The 15,911-nt window shown below is 57.0% G+C and overlaps 1 protein-coding gene across 4 annotated transcripts in view; it reads right to left on the bottom strand.

The window, feature by feature from the left end:
• Positions 1-15,911, bottom strand: part of ACACB (acetyl-CoA carboxylase beta) — a 64,954-nt gene that overhangs the window by 20,324 nt on the left and 28,719 nt on the right. For 2 of the 4 annotated variants that reach the window (XM_084867658.1, XM_084867661.1), the window contains 22 exons: positions 14,906-15,004; positions 13,509-13,618; positions 13,293-13,403; positions 12,249-12,458; positions 11,808-11,978; positions 10,965-11,126; positions 9,685-9,848; positions 7,907-8,057; positions 7,691-7,794; positions 6,847-6,928; positions 6,460-6,605; positions 6,126-6,276; positions 5,622-5,756; positions 4,742-4,888; positions 3,813-4,001; positions 3,016-3,116; positions 2,155-2,181; positions 1,795-1,883; positions 1,582-1,706; positions 865-978; positions 618-731; positions 45-134 (listed from right to left, as the gene is read on the bottom strand). In XM_084867658.1, coding sequence (XP_084723784.1) covers positions 45-134; positions 618-731; positions 865-978; positions 1,582-1,706; positions 1,795-1,883; positions 2,155-2,181; positions 3,016-3,116; positions 3,813-4,001; positions 4,742-4,888; positions 5,622-5,756; positions 6,126-6,276; positions 6,460-6,605; positions 6,847-6,928; positions 7,691-7,794; positions 7,907-8,057; positions 9,685-9,848; positions 10,965-11,126; positions 11,808-11,978; positions 12,249-12,458; positions 13,293-13,403; positions 13,509-13,618; positions 14,906-15,004 — 2,792 coding nt within the window. The remainder of the gene's footprint in view (positions 1-44; positions 135-617; positions 732-864; positions 979-1,581; positions 1,707-1,794; positions 1,884-2,154; positions 2,182-3,015; positions 3,117-3,812; positions 4,002-4,741; positions 4,889-5,621; positions 5,757-6,125; positions 6,277-6,459; positions 6,606-6,846; positions 6,929-7,690; positions 7,795-7,906; positions 8,058-9,684; positions 9,849-10,964; positions 11,127-11,807; positions 11,979-12,248; positions 12,459-13,292; positions 13,404-13,508; positions 13,619-14,905; positions 15,005-15,911) is intronic. The other 2 variants (XM_084867659.1, XM_084867660.1) reach the window with 1 other exon arrangement.

Below are 15,911 nucleotides of genomic sequence, written 5' to 3'. Positions count from 1 at the left end.
GTGGCCGTGCGGGACCGTGTGGTCCGAGGGGCCGCTCCGCTTACCTCCAAGGACGCCATGCAGACCACCTTGTTGACGTGATAGAAGAAAGTGGGCAGGACGTCAAAGATGGTCGTCTCCGAGAGTATTAATTTCTGCAGGAAATGGTGAGGGAAAGAGAGAAAAGTAAACCTGAATAAATCTATCCAACACTCGGATGTGTGGGAGGGGAGGGAGCAAGGAGGAGAAGCTGGTGGTGGTATCGCCAAGCACCCCAGTGCCCCAGGCCCCTAAGATCTGATTGTGGGAGCAGCTGAGCTGACTGCACGGGCTCCCAGACGCAGAGGGCAACCCTGGAAGCTTGTAAATGAGCGGAGTAGGGGGGCAGGGAGCCCCGAGGAGATAAAGCCGAGACTCAGCCACGTGAGGCTGGCAGCTTCCAAAGCTCCACCGCACCCTTCCCGGGCAGCCCTGCTGCCTGAGCCCCCGCAGCCCCTTGGGCAGCCCGGGCCGCGCTGGCCTGAACCGCCGGCATCTGTGACTGTGCCCGGCGCTGAGGGCTACGGAGCCCGCCTCCCCCAGCCCCACCTGGCCACCGCCTTGCTCTGCGGAGGGTGGGGGGATGCAGACAGCCTCACCTGGAGGTTTTCCGGGCAGAACTGGTGGCCGTACCTGTCGACGGCAGACAGGAAAATGGACTCCACCTGGTTGTGCCTCAGCTCGTAGGAGGGGAGGTGGGAGGCGATGAGGACCTGTGGGGGGATGGGGCCGGGTGAGCCCTCACGGGGAGGAGCCGGGGCCGGCCGCCGGGCTGGACCCGGCCCGCAGCGAGGGGCTGTGCACGTGGGGCGCAGCAGGGCAGGAGGACGGCGCCCACAGCCCTACCTGCCTGGCCCTGAGGGCCACTTTGCAGTGCTCGGTCTTGCTGAGCTGCGTGAGCTCGCTGAGGATGGAGGTCAGCTCCTCCGACAGGGAAGGGTCCGGGCTACAGAGCTCGTCCTTCGGGGGAGCAAACAGAATCCAGGTGGCGTTTGTCCGGCAGACGGAAACGTGCCGGCACCGTCCTCAGCCGGCGTGTGGCTGCCCCGGGAAACCACAGAGCCGCCCGGCCTCGGAGGACACCTGGCCCAGCCCGAGGCACGTCCCCTCCCCTTCCCACCATCACCCTGGCCGTTCCCTCACCGCCCCAAACACGCCCTCACCACCCGGTAAGCCCGAGCCTGCAGCACCACCGATGGCCAACCGTGATGGGTGCTTCCTGTGGCCAGGCAAGCAGCCAGGCCCTTGACATTCATCTCCCCAAATTCCCCCAACCCTTTGAGGAGCCGCCAGCAGGATCCCCATTTTACAGATGAGGAAACTGAGGTCAGAGAAGCAATATGTCAGCAGTGCCTGGCACACAGCAGGTGCTGGCTATGAGCCCCCCAGGGGCTGACCGTACGACTATGAGCCCCCACAGTGCACAGAGGCAGCTGTGAGCGTCCGGCCTGAGACCGTATGACCTGCAAGATCTAAACTACTTCCTCTCTGGCCTTCCTGGAAATCCTCCGCAGACCTCCGCCAGGGGGTGGGGGGAGAGAGGGGGCGCCCTCCCCCACGTACGATGAGCATGATCACCAGCTGGTTCTTCTTGGCCACCTGAGCGTGCGAGAAGATGCAGTGCAGCACCTGCGCCATGTCCGGCTTCAGCTGCTCCCGCAGGTTGATCACGCACTTGTCGTAGTGGGCTGCAGGGACAGAGGCCGCGGGGTCAGGCTCCGCCCGCCCGCCCGGGGCCTGTCGCCAGGGCCTGTCGCCAGGGCCGGCCGCGCTTGCCTTGTTGGAAGTGGTGCTCGACTTGCAGGTACCGTTTCAGGAGGTCCAGCACCACCGCCTTCATGTAGCCGCGGGTCCCGCTGCGGTATCTGGGGGGGGAGGGAGGCACCTCGGTGAGCCACTCGCCCCCTTGGCGCCTGGATAGCCACAGGCAGGGCTTTTAGGGTCTCAGAGCACGTGGGGGATGCAGCCCTGTGGTCCTGAGGCCTGGGAGGGAGGGATGCGCAAGTTGGGTCATTTGCATGAACTGCAGGGCAGAGAGAGCAGCGACTTGCCCACGGTCACTCGTCACACCAGAGGCCACGCCCGAGCCTTGGGGTGGCGCCTGCCCCGTCCCCAGAGAGAAGGAAACACACTTACAGAGTTGGGATGCTGAAAGGGGTCAGCCTTGCATGCATGGGTGAAAAGAAAAATTTTCAATTAACCATCCACCGTGTAAAGACAGTTTGGAAAAAAGCAAGACTTGAAAGGCATTTGCCGAACGGTCTGGGTCAATTTCGCTTCCCTGTGAAACCGAATGTTAACTGGCCGTTCCCGAGAGCACTTCCCGCAGTCCCACCGAACACAGGGAGCGCGGCTTCTCGGGAGGTTTAGAGTAGCTGCAACCAGCTTAACCCCAGCCTCACCCAGTGACAACAGAAGAGAAGAACCGATAGCGCTCGTTTATTCAAATGTGATTTTAGACCTGCCCAACATGGCCCCGGCCGGGTGGCTCAGCTGGCTGAGCATCGTCCCGTGCTCCAAAAGGCCACTGGTTCGATTCCCAGTCATGGTTTCAGGTTCAATCCCCCAGTTGAGGCACGTATGGGAGACAACGGATTGATGTTTCTATCTCACATCGATTTTTTTCTCTCTCTCTCTCTCTCTCATCTCCCACCCTCCCCTCCTCTCTCTCAAAAAAAAAAAAATTTAATGCAAATATATCCTTGGATAAGGATAAAAATAATTAATTTAAAAAATTAATCTACTCAGAATGACTTATTGTGCATGAGGTGGTTTTATTCCCATTTTATAAACAGGCAAACTGAGATCCACACAGGTCAGGTGCGGGGCCTAGGGATCCGCCGTTAGGAATGGCTGTGCCAGGACTGTCATCAGGGTTTCCCGACCCCATGTGCTATCTCCCGGGTCGAGCCTGGCCCTCAGAGAGCCCCACAGCACCACCCGGGGTGACGGGACGGCTCGGAGGGACACGGGCACCCGCGCCGGGCCCGGACTCACCGCTGGACCAGCTGCACGATGCTCTGTGTGTTCATGAAGAACACCTCCCGGTCGGCCTTCCGCTGCAGGGTGGCCGCGTGGCAGTCCAGGATGTTGGCGATCTGGACGGGAGAGAGGATGGACGGGTCTGGCCACTCACAGCCACATAGTCCGGTCGCCACCAGAAGTCACCGCAAGGACGGGCCCCAGGCTCCCCTGGAAGACCCGTCTGAGGCTCACGAGGAAAAAGAGAATCCCAGCCCCACAGCCCTCTGGCCACCCAGAAACAGCTCCGCCCATCCGCTCAGTGTAAGGCTCCAGGAATTCAAGAGCCAGAATGGCCCGTCGGTGTGGCTCAGGGGCGAGGAAATCTCGGTTCGATTCCCCTTCGGGGCACATGCCCAGTTGCAGTTCTGTCTCCTGTGGAGGGCGTGCAGGAGGCAGCTGATCGATGATGATTCTCTCTCATCATTGATGTTTCTATCTCTCGCTCCCTCTCCATTTTTAACAAATACCACATATACTCATAGCTGCAAGATTACACCTTTCAAGGAGGAGAATCCAAGCTACAAACTAGCAAGAAAAACTCACAACCTCCTCAATCACTTCAGCCAGCATCCCTGGAAAACGCTCACTGTGTACCAACTGCGTGCTCCTTGTCTGCTGCCCGGGGGATGCTGGGATTCTACAGGGAGGGCTCGGCCCCCACCATCTCGGGCCATGCATGGGTTTCACGACGCTCGACTCCATCAGAGGGCAGAAGCCCATCCCTGCCGGGAGCTGAGTGCCCGAGGAGCGGGGCTGGGCAGGGCACCCACCTGCTGGCTGGGGAACTGGCAGAGCACCGAGGTGATGTTGCTGGCGTACTGGGCCATCACCCTGCGGACCGACTTCTCCACGGGGGCGGGGATGCGGCCCGACACGTTGGTCATGATGTCCTGCAGCTCCAGCAGCGGCAGCGACGGGTGCCGCAGGGTCATCATGAGCTTCTGCACCCACTCCTTCAGCTGCAGCGGGACCACAGCGTCGGCCCAGGTCCCGCGGGGGCGGGCACTGCCACCCACCACGTGGCACCCAACACGCTCAACCCCTCCCAGCCCCATGCACTCGAGCGGCCGGAGACCTGGACCCAGCAGACTCTGGGGCAGTCCGGAGTGGAAGGAAGGGGCCCCTGATCACAGGGGACACCCAGTTCTCCCTCCGGGAAGGTCCCACCGCCCCTGCAGGCACCCACACAGCCAGCACGGTGTGAGGATAAAACACACGGCCGTGTGCCTGGCTGGTGTGGCTCAGAGGTTGAGTTTATCAACCTATAAACTAGGATTCCTGGTCAGGGCACATGCCTGGGTGGAAGGCTGGATCCCCGGTAGGGGGCGTGCAGGAGGCAGCTGATTGATGATGTTTCTGTCTCATTGATGTTTCTTGCTTTCTTTCTATCCCTCTCCCCTCCTCTCTCTCTAAAAATCAATAAAAATACTTTTAAAAAATAAAAGGGTGACCCACACTGATTCCTTTCTTAACTGACTATCTGAACAGTCTCAGTGTGGAGCTGAACTAAACCCTAAAACACCACCTGTCACATTGACAACAGTCTGTACAGTCAGACAGAGGTTCCCAGATGTGGACAATCAAACCGAGGCTGACCAGGAATCCATCGAGCCCTCTGACCTCAGGGAGCAAATCCTTCTAGCTCATCACACGGACCTCCACGCGTGTGGACTACACACGCCTCTCACACGAGACCTGCCTTTATGCTGAAGATGGGCTCGGGCAGGCAGTAGCCACTCATGACGTTGGTGAGGTTCTCCAGGACGCTGTGGAAGACCTGGTTCAGCTTCTCCCCCATGAGGGGCAGCGTCTGCTGGGCGGGGAGCTCCCCCGTGAACGGCTTGGCCTGAAGAGACACAAGGAGAACCCAAGGTCAAGGGCACCGTGGCCTCCTGACCGAGACAAGCGGGACCGAGGCAGACCTGCCAATACGCAAGCCACATGGACAGTGTGCCTTTTTCACATTGAATTTTTTTTCTCTCTCCCCCCCCCTTCCTCCCTTTTCCATCCACTCTCTAAAGAAAAAGAAAAAAAAATCAATGAAAAAAATATCCTCGTGTGAGGATTAACAACAATAAAACGTTTCTAGCTTTTTCCTGGGCACATGTACTGATAGTCGTAGAGGAAAGAGCAATACACACACGAATGATGAGCACGGCTTACTGAACAGTCAGCAAGACCTGCCTCTTCTGGGTACCCCGTGCCCGGAGCACGTCTGCGGGAACGCTCGCGAGAGGGAGGAGGGGGCCCCGGAAAGCACTGGGGAGGCCCTCCCGGAAGGGGGTGCAGGTCCCAGGCGGGGTCTGGCCTATGTAAGCAGGGGGAGCGCGAGAGAGACTGATGCCAGAGGCAGTGGGGACAGCTGGTTTGGGGTTAGCAGGTCCACAGAAGAACTAGGTTTTCTTCTGAGTGAGCCCCGGCTGCTGAGAGGGGGTGAGCAAAGGAGGCACGTGTGCTCCTCTCGCGCTGGCTCCGGGGGGAACGGGGGCGGGAGACGAGCCGGGAGCCCCGGTCTGCTCGGCTCCCGGGCCAGGCAGAGCCGCCGGGGCCTGCGGGCGGCCGTGCCGGGCGCCACGTACCGGGTGCACCTTGGACGGGTCGTCGAGCTCCAGCCTGGCCACCACGCAGCCCGCCTCCAGCACGGCCCCCGGGCGCTTGATGTACTTCACCCGGCCGCTCTCCTGCACGGTCAGGGTCATGATCATCTTCATCACCTGTTTTACAGCAGAAAGAAGACCCGAGATGGAGCCCGCCGGGGCTGGCCTGTGTGAGTGACGCCCAAGGTCCTTCAGAACGAGGAACTCCGGAGCGGGGCCCGCGGCACGGAAACGGAGTGACGCCCTTAAGTGTTGGCTTAAGACTTGGTAACGGCCATGCATCCGTTCCTGCTCATTCCCAGGGAGTGTGCATTTCTGCCTTCAGTACTGCAGGGATCCGGGCTGAGCCCGCACACTGGCTCTTGGGAATTGGCAGCTGGTGGGCCAAGCTAAGGGGGAGGCCCGTTTGCAGAAGCCACGGCCCTCCCTCGGGGAGCGGGCCCAGGCGCGGCCTCGCTGCCCCCCAGGGGCCTGCTCTGCGCTCACCTCCATCTCGGCGTAGCTGTCCCCGGCCTCCACGTGGCCCCCGTCCTCCACCGTGTACTGCGTCAGCTTCCCGGCCGAGGGCGAGCGCAGCACCGTGGGGTCGTTCTCCTTCTCGAACACGCACGTCTTGTTGCCGATGGTGATGCGGTAACTGGGGCGGGGAGGGGCGTCAGGCTGCTGCAGCCTCTCTCCCCGAGGCAGCCCGAGGGCCCCTCGCCCCGCGCGCAGCCGGGGGCTCCCCTTCCCCAAAGGGTGGCAGTGACGGTCCCCACAAGTGGGTGAGGAGCCGGCTGGGGGAGCAGAGCCCGCCCCGCCCGCTCGGGGCCGCCCCCACCTGTCCACCTCCTCCTTCATGTAGGTGGTGTAGCTGTTGCCGTCGTAGGACAGCAGGAGACCGCCGTCGTTGAGCCGGTGGGCGTCGATCTCGATGTGGCCGCCGTTCATGATGAGGACGAAGATGGTCAGCGACTGCCGGGCCACCTGCGGGGCAGGAGCAGCGACCCGCCTGCACCAGGATGTCGCCGGTCCCCGGGCCCCCGACCAGCAGCCGCCCCGCCCCCGACCAGGAGCCAGAGCCGTGTCCACTGGGAATACACTGGGCATCCGCCCCCGCAGGGCTGCCCGGGCAGCAGGGCGACGGGGCCCAGGGCTCTGCCTCCCACATGTGACTCCTCCCAGGGGCATATGGGGGACCTGGGACTCCAGAAAGCTGGGCCGTTACCTTGAGAATATACTTAACGCCTCCGTAAATCAGTTCCACGTCCACCGTGTTCAGCAGGAAATCCGCAGGCAGGACCTGGCCCCTGAGAGAGAAGACAGGTCGGCGGTCAGCCTTGTTTCCCGCTGAGAATCTGCGGCCAGGTCCCAGGACTGCGGCCCAGCGCGCCTGGCTGTCCTCAACAGAGCTCCGTCTCATTAAAAGGCGAGCAAACCAGGACCGTCCCGGGAAGCCGGCATTCCTCAGGACGTAAGGAAACAGCGTTTCTGAGGGAGTGGACTCTCCAAAGGGCTCTGCGGGAGGCTAAACCCATCCTGGCTTCCTCTCAGATCTTTCTGTGTTGGACCTCCAGCGGCCCACTTACGAGAGAAACCAGCACCCGGACTGTCATTCCACCTCCATTCAAAGGCATGGTGACCGAGCGCCAGAAATGTCCTTTCATTTCTCTCGGGGAGTTGGATTGGCTGATCAGAGATTCTCCACCGGGGTCCAATTCCGCCTCCCCCCCCGGGACAGCAGGCACCCGCCCTCCCGTGCCCACCCGTGTCACCAGGCACCTGCTGCTTCGGGGGAGGGCCTGGGAGAGACCAGAACACACATCCTCGGACCCTGAGCTCCTGAGGAGGAAGACTGCCATGGGGCCTTTACTCGCTGCCTCGGCCTTGAGGATGCCGACCCCTCCCTCTCCCAGGCTGCCCAGGTCTCTCCGAGGAATTCCACGGAGGGGGGCGTGTGGGAGGGGTTCACACGTCTGCCGGTGGCCGGTCTGCACCCAGATAACGCACGATCTGCCTCACCTGCCTCTAACGCACACCCCAAAAGGGGGGACAGTGGCCCGCGCGCCCACCTCTCCAGCGAGTGCAGGAAGTCCGTCATGCAGGTTCTGAACATCGCGTCGGCCACGTTCAAGGCGCCACACACCACCCCGAGCATGATGTCTGGCTTCTCGGCCTAGGAAAGACCCCGCAGTTCGGTATCCGTGGTAACCAAGGCCCCCCCCCTCCCCGGGAGCTGCGGGGGAGGGTTCCCAGGGACGGGAGGGCAGACGTGGGCAGCCCCGCACCTGCACTTTCTCGGCGATGAGGTGGTCCAGCCAGCCGGTGTCGATGTCGTTGTTCTGGAAGCTCTCGGTCTCCAGGAGGTTGATGAGGTACTCCACGGTGGTCCTGAAGTCGCCCCGGATGGACAGCTCCTTCAGGGCCACCACCATGTTCCTGGAGGGGGACAGGCACCGGACTGTTCTCCCAGTTCGCCCCCGGGGCTCCCCGCGGCTCCCAAGGAGCCAACGGCACAGAAGTCAGGAGGGTCCCGAGTCAGACGCCCTGGGTCCATCTCGGCTCAGCACTGACTGGCCGGGTGACCATGGGCTCAGTTTCCTCATCTGGAAAATGGGGAAATAACCCGACTTCACACGGGCGCTGTGGATGACAGCGAGACCAGCCACCGATCAGTCACTGTCACCTGCTACGGACAGGACTCATGGCCACGATTCCAATTCTAACTCACCGCAGCCAGGCGCTCTGCCTTGCTCCCACTGGACCTATTCAAACCCCGGTCCCAGGCATGAGACAAGCCCCGGCCACTGCATCTGAAGTGGCTGGGACAGTGGTCTCCCCCCCCACACCCCCCCGTTCATTCTTATTTGCCGAATCCTCTCTCACCTTCAAGGGTCTCAATTTTTTGCTGAGCATGATGAAAACTAATTATTCTGCCTGGCCTGGGTGGCTCAGTGGTTGAATGCTGGCCTATTAACCAGGGGGTCACCATTCAGTTCCCAGTCAGGGTATGGACTTGATCCCCAGTAGGGTGTGTGCTGGAGGCAGCGGATCAATGATTCTCTCTCATCACTGATGTTTCTGTCTCTCTCTCCCTCTCCCTTCCTCTCTGAAATCAATAAAATAATTCTTTTTTAAAAAAAAAAACCTAATTATTCAAAGCTGGCAAAGAAAGCCTGCTCCCTCATCAAAACCACCAAACTCAATTTAATTCACGGGTAAGGGCCAGGGCCAGATGGATTTTAATGTTTTCTAAATAAAATGTCCAAACGGCTCTGGGATTTTTCACTCTGAGGGACACTTACCCACAGACACAGAATGTTGAATTACAATTGAACTGGTTTTTTTTTTTTTACCTTTTTGCCCCCAGGTCAAGGCAGAAAAAAAGATAAGATGTGTCTCAGAATTTGGGGGCCTCCTTCTGAATGAAGGTTTCTCCGGGAACTATTTATGAGACTGAAATTTAAAGGTGTTCCCCAGAGACACACACACCTTCTTTCAAAGAACTAGAGTACTGCCCTCACCAGTTTGGCTCAGTGGATAGAGAGTCGGCCTGCGGACTGAAAGGTCCCAGGTTCGATTCCGGTCAAGGGCATGTACCTTGGATGCGGGCACATCCCCAGTGGGAGGTGTGCAGGAAGCAGCTGATTGATGTTTCTCTCTCATCGATGTTTCTAACTCTCTCTCCCTCTCCATTCTTCCATATAAAAATATATTAAAAAAAGAACTAGAGTCCTCTGCACCTTTTCATCTTTGGAATCACCTGGAATGACCTTTGGATCTCCTGCAAGTTCGATCTGCAATCAGCTCAAGAGCCATGACCTTGGAGAGGTCACCTTACTTCAAGGACCTCAAACCCAAGGAAGAGGCTGGACTCTGTCCTTGGACTTCGGCACAGGGCACCAATCGGGCCCTTGATCTCCTAACTCACTACTGCACCTGGAGCCACAGGCCAACCCTGAGATTCTTAAAGGAAGAGAGGGACGAAGGAGGAGAGAAGGAAGGAAGAAGAGAGGGAGAAAGGGAAGGAAGGAAGGAGGGAGGAGGCAGGGAGGGAGGTACTGACGAGATGGCCTCTTCCCGGTTCTCTCCCCAGGAGAAGCAGTGTCCGAACTGGGAGTCGGCAAACTCGTGCAGGCCGCCGGCGGCCGCCACGCTGAAATAGCCCCACACGTTCCTGCTGCTGCGGAAATTCAGCTCCTGGACTGTCCCCGAGCTCGGCTTGAACCCCTGCAGCCCAGACGGAAGAGAAAAAGCAACAAGGAAGAAATCACGGCTCCAGATCTATTTCCATCAAAACTAAACCCTAGGAAAACCCAAGAAGCCTGCCACACCCAAAACTCAGCACGATCCAGGACACGCTGACACCTCGTGTGAGCATGTCGGAGCATGTAATGTTTACTTTACATAAACTATTTACAAAACAACAACAGCCCGGCCGGCGTGGCTCAGTGGCTGAGCATCGACCTATGAACCAGGAGGTCATGGTTCGATTCCCGGTCAGGGCACATGCCCGGGTTGCAGGCTCCATCCCCAGTGTGGGGCCTGAGGCAGCCGATCAGTGATTCTCTGTCATCGCTGATGTTTCTACCTCTCTTTCCTTCTCTCTACCTCTCTAAAATCAATAAAAATAGTTAAAAATATTTTTTAAAAAAACCCCACCAGACATAATGTGGGAGAACAGTGATCATGGATGGATCTGAGTGAAGGTACATTCTGATTTTATTCTCTTTTTTTTAATTTTTTTTTATTAAATTATTATCTTTGTACATATACCATTGCCCACCCCCTCCCATACATGCCCTCCCTCTGATTTTATACTCTTGGCACTGTCGACAGGAAAGGCTTAAATAAAAGAGGACTGGGTTTCCAATTCTGGATGACGACAATCCCAGCAGATACGGAAACCCAGGGTTAGCCCTGCTGCTGCCGGCACACGAATTCCCTTGGGGGCTGGCCTGCCCCTCTGAGTGTAATTTTGGTAAGGGGGAGGGGGACCTGGACCCTCTCTCTGGGATTAAGGCTCTTGAAGTGAGTGATGGAGACATATGTCTTGGCAGAGGTGCCTGGAGGCGAGAGACCGAGTTCCAGGTGCCCAGGCAAGTCACCCCAACCTCTTGATCTGTAATTTGGGGTAACACCCCTTGGCGGAACGTGAGCCAATGAAGGGGGTCTGCCTGGCACACACTCCGCGTCTCTGAACTGTGAGTGTCCCCTCCTGCACCTCAGTTTCCTCGTCTGTGAACCAAGAAGCCTGGGGGGGAGGTCTCGTCTGAGGCTGATGGTGGGAGCCCCCCACCCTGGGAGAGTGGAGATGGCGGAGGCCCCGGGGCCCCCACAACTCGCCTCATCAGGGTTTTCGCTGGTGATTCTGGCCGCGATGACGTGGCCGCGGGCGAGGGGCGGGTTGGGGGGCGTCTCGAAGGCGATGGGCGTCACCCCCCACGGCGACTCTCCGTACAGCAGGCGGATGTCCTTCAGCCGGTGCAGCGGCACGCCCATGGCGATCTGGAACCGGAGAGCCAGCACCACGGTCAGTCCCACCAGACCCCGCCCCCAACACCATGCACAGATGCGTCTATCATTCTGTGACATTAAGATCTCATTGGGGAAGTTGGGGGGGATAATATCTAAAAAGGCTCCTGAGGGGGGACCATAATGCAAAAAAAGGTTAAGAAACACTCCTCCAGCCCTGGCTGGTTTGGCTCAGTGGTTGAGCGTCGACCTGCAGACCAAAGGGTCCCAGGTTTGATTCCGGTCAAGGGCACATATGGGTTGCAGGCTCGATCCCCAGTGGGGGGCGTGCAGGAGGCAGCCAATCAATGATTCTCTCTCATCATTGATGTTTCTATCTCTCTCTCCCTCTCCCTTCCTCTGAAATCAATAAAAATATATTTTTTAAAAAAAGAAAGAAACACTTCTCTGGGCCTTCGAATGGACACGGCGGGTCCACAAAGGCCTGAAATCGCATACAATGTACTTTTCCAGGAGCAGGTCCATGACTTTTGCCTGTTATTCAAAGAACCATACGGCAGGCAGAGGCGACCAACACATCCCGAACCTCCGCGCGCTGGCGGCTCTCAGTGCTACTCCCCACGGACAGTGGGTCCAGAGGGGCCGGGGGTCTGACCCGGGCGGAACGGGGACCGTCCGGGGCGGGAGAGGGCCCAGCCGGCGCCGTCTCCTCACCTGCAGCTGGGCGGCCGGCAGGTTGACGTCGGCGATCATCTCCGTGCAGGGATGCTCCACCTGCAGCCGGGGGTTCAGCTCCAGGAAGTGGAAGCTGCCGTCCTCGCTGTACAGGTACTCCACCGTCCCCGCGCTCACGTAGCCCACGGTCTTGGCCAGGCGGACGGCGCACTGCGAGGCACAGAGACTGCTTCTCAGGCCCCCACCACGGGCAGACGGAGGACTGCTCTGGGCCATTCCTCGGGGACCACACAGCTCATACTCCCGTCGACTGGCTGAGATCACGTCCACGAGGGGCCCCCCATTTCCTCTTGGGCACCCAGCCCACGTGAGCACCTCGGACACGGGGAGCTCTCGCTGGCTCTGAGCTGGGACACCGCCCCCCCCCCCGCCACCCCCAGCCCCCTAGGCTGCCCTCCCACCCAGCCCCGCAGAGCCCACCTGCTCCATGAACTCGAACACGACTGGGGTGGCGATGGTGGCGGGCGCCTCCTCGATGATCTTCTGGTGGCGCCGCTGGATGGAGCAGTCGCGCCCGAACAGGGACACGGCGCTGCCGTACTGGTCGGCGAGGATCTGCACCTCCAGGTGCCGGGCGCGCTGGGCCAGCTTCATGAGGAAGACGGGGGAGCCCGGGATCTCACTCTGCACCTGCGGGGAGGCAGAGCCGCTGGGGCAGGAAGTTCCCCGCAAAGGCCAGGGTCGGTGGCGGTGACGTCCATGGTCCTCTAGTCTCATGTAACATGTTCAAAACATGACATTCTCGGTGTTTTACATCCAACAGTGTGAAAATACATAACACAGACAGTGACATTTCCCACAACCCCATCTCCTACAGACAATGTGCTGTTAAGAGTTGGGGACAAACTGGTTAAGAGTTTCAGGTACTGCCAAGAGTTAAAGGGGTTGAGAATTAGTGCTGCCCTGGTGTCCGATGGGTACGACACCTATCGGGGTGATCACTTCATCAATCATATAAATGTCTAATGACTATGTTGTAACCTGAAACTAATATAATATTGTACACCAACTATAACTGAAAGCATTTATTTTATTTTATTTATTTATTTTTTTATTTTTTTAGGGTTAGGGTTAGGGTTCTGAAAAAATTTTTTTAAAGATATATTTTATTGATTTCTTACAGAGAGGAAGGGAGAGGGATAGAGAGTTAGAAACAACGATGAGGGAGAAACATCAATCAGCTGCCGCCTGCACACCCCCCACTGGGGATGTGCCTGCAGTCAAAAATCTGCTTAAAATTTTTATTTTGTTTCGGGCTCGATCCCCGGTGTGGGGCCTAGAGGAGGCAGCCGATCAATGATTCTCTCTCATCACTGATGTTTCTCTCTCCCTCTCCCTCTTCTTTTCTTTCTGAAATCAACACAAATATATTTAAACCGTTTAAAAAGAAGAAGAAGGAATCTGCTGGCCAGCACACGAGTAGAGACCATTCCCAAAGACGGAGAACCGCGCAGGCGCGCTCACCTGCCGGAACAGGATGGGGAAGTCCTCGGCGCTCTCCGCCTTCCGGATCCCTTTCCCGCCTCCGCCTTCGGAAGCTTTGATCATCAGCGGGAAGCCAATCTGTTCTGCTGCCTGGGGGGCAGAGGGCACACGGCCCCCTTTAGAAGTCAGACGTGCCCATCGCCACCAGGACAGGGGGGCGTCCCAGCACCCAGTCCCCCCCGGGCCCTGGCTTACCTGCAAGCCCTCCTCTACGTCCTTCACACAGCCCTGGCTGTACACGTCTTCCGGGACCCTGATCCTCTTCCCCTCCTGCAGACTGTCCTCTGCCCACTCTACCGTCAGGCCTGGAGAGTCGAAAGGAAGCGGAATGGTGCACGGACGGCAGGGCACACACAACACAGAGACCACGAGGCCCTCCCTGACTCGCCAGAGCTGCTCTAGCCCTGGCCTCCGGGCACAGTCCTTCAGCTTAGTTACTGAATGGCTTTCCATTTTCTTAAGGACAGACTCAACCCTGAATGGGAAATCAAGCTTAAGAAATTCAGACTGAGCCCTGGCCGGTTTGGTTCAGTGGACAGAGCATCGGTCTGCAGACCGAAGGGTCCCATGTTCAGTTTTGGTCAAGGCCACATACCAGGGTTGTCAGCGGAATCTCCAGCCCTGGTCGGGGCACAGGTGGGAGGCAACCATTCTATGGGTCTCTCTCACATCGATGTTTCTCTCTCTGTCTCTCCCCCTCCTTCCACTCTCTCTAAAAATCAATTGAAACATAGCCTTGGTTGAGGATTAAAAAACAACAAGAAATTCAAACCGAATGCCACATTAACCTGAATCTTCAAAAAATAAAATAAAAAATCCCAGTTCCACCCTACGGAGTCATTAATATGTGAATCATCATTTTCCAATACCCTGTGAAGGTTTAAAAAAAAAAAAAAAAAAACAAGAAAAAAACATTTCCCGTCCCAAATTTAAAATTCAATCTTTAGAAGAAAAAAATCAAATTGAACAGAAAAGTCCTAAGACTTTTTTCCTGTTTATTTTTATATAAAAATGTATCTTAGAAACCCCACTATAAGAAATGTATCCCAAGGAAATGGTTAAAACATACATAGAGATTTAAGCTAGAGGTGATCAAGCCTCCGTGGCTGTTAGTGGTTTTTAAGTTAGAACAAAATAAACTGGAAACATCCTAAATGTATAACTAGAGAGGACTGTTAAGTAAACCATGGTACCTCTCTCTGTGTGACATAATCCTAGGCAGGCATTTTAAATGTTGCAAAGTATATTTATTGACAGAGAAAGATTAGAGAGAAAAATAAATCCCAAACTAGCAAATATAAACTCTCTGGGTTTTTTAACGGATGTGCTTAGAAAAAAGGCTGGGAAGGTAGACAGACACCTAAAATGCAACAAGCGTTCAACCCGGAGCCATAGGATTACAAACGATTTCTATTTCTTTTCTGCGTGTGTCATATTTATTTTCTAAGTTGTCTACAACGCAACTGTGCCTCGTGTTCAATAACTTTAAATTTGTAAATGAAAGCGTTCGGACGCACACTCTGCCACTCCCCCTGCTCACATGAGCAGCACTGGGCTGAGGCGGCCCCCATGTGAAGCGTGGGGTCCCTTACCGCTTCCGCTCCAGGGCAGGGTTGGAATCTGCAGCGTCTGGGCCACGATGGTGGAGGCGATCTTGTCTCCCAGGGCCCACATGGCCTCGCTGGGAGGGCCTAAGGGGTGAGAGGTAAAAAGGGGAGAAGAACAGAGTCAGCCACAAGCCCCTCACTGCGAGGGCTGACCGAGTGCTCAGGGAGAGAACAATGCCAGGGCCAAACTCTCGAGGAGTTTAAGGTCAAGTCGAGGGAGCAAACAGTCTGTTCCTCTGCTCTGTCATCAGTCACCTTTCCACACACGTGGACTGTGCGCCTGGTCTGAGCTGTAACCTAAACTGCGAGCCACACAGTTCACTTTGGGGGGGGGGGGGCAGCCAGCACCCAAAAAACTAGGCCATGGGTGAGCGGATGAACCAGATGGGGAATACACGCAGCTGTGTGGCCTGCTGCTCTCTGCCACTAACATGCCACTTTGCCAGTGTGGATGAGAGCAGCCATGGGCAATCCGTAAGTGAATGAGCAGGGCTTTTCAACAAAACTGTATTTACAGAAGGCAGGCAGTGGGCCGGATTCGGCCTGTGAGCTGTATAGCTTGCCAGCTTGTGGGCTGGGCCACCAACCTCCGGAGAAGCTAAAGGGGAAGGAGAAGGAGAATCCTGTGCGACAGCCAATCAAAGACCATGGACAGAAACAGCATCGTGGGCACAGGTCCCCGGCTGAGCTCTGGAATAGCAGGCGCTGATGTGCACTGAGCTGCTTCATACGTAAGTCTCTGTGGTGGCCCCGAGGTGAGTGAGTACTGAATGGTTCCCCTAAACCAGTGGTCGGCAAACTGCGGCTCGCGAGCCACACACGGCTCTTTGGCCCCTTGCATGTGGCTCTTCCACCAAATACCACAGCCTGGGCGAGTCTATTTTGAAGAAGTGGCGTTAGAAGAAGTTTAAGTTTACAAAGTGTGGCTCTCCAAAGAAATTTCAATTGTTGTACTGTTGCTATTTGGCTCTGATGACTAATGAGTTTGCCG

The sequence above is a fragment of the Pipistrellus hanaki genome, assembly GCF_964339955.1.
Source record: "Pipistrellus hanaki genome assembly, chromosome: 19".
Lineage (NCBI taxonomy): Eukaryota > Metazoa > Chordata > Mammalia > Chiroptera > Vespertilionidae > Pipistrellus > Pipistrellus hanaki.
Note: the sequence above shows the minus strand (reverse complement) of the source record. Positions and strands in the feature narration are given on the sequence as shown.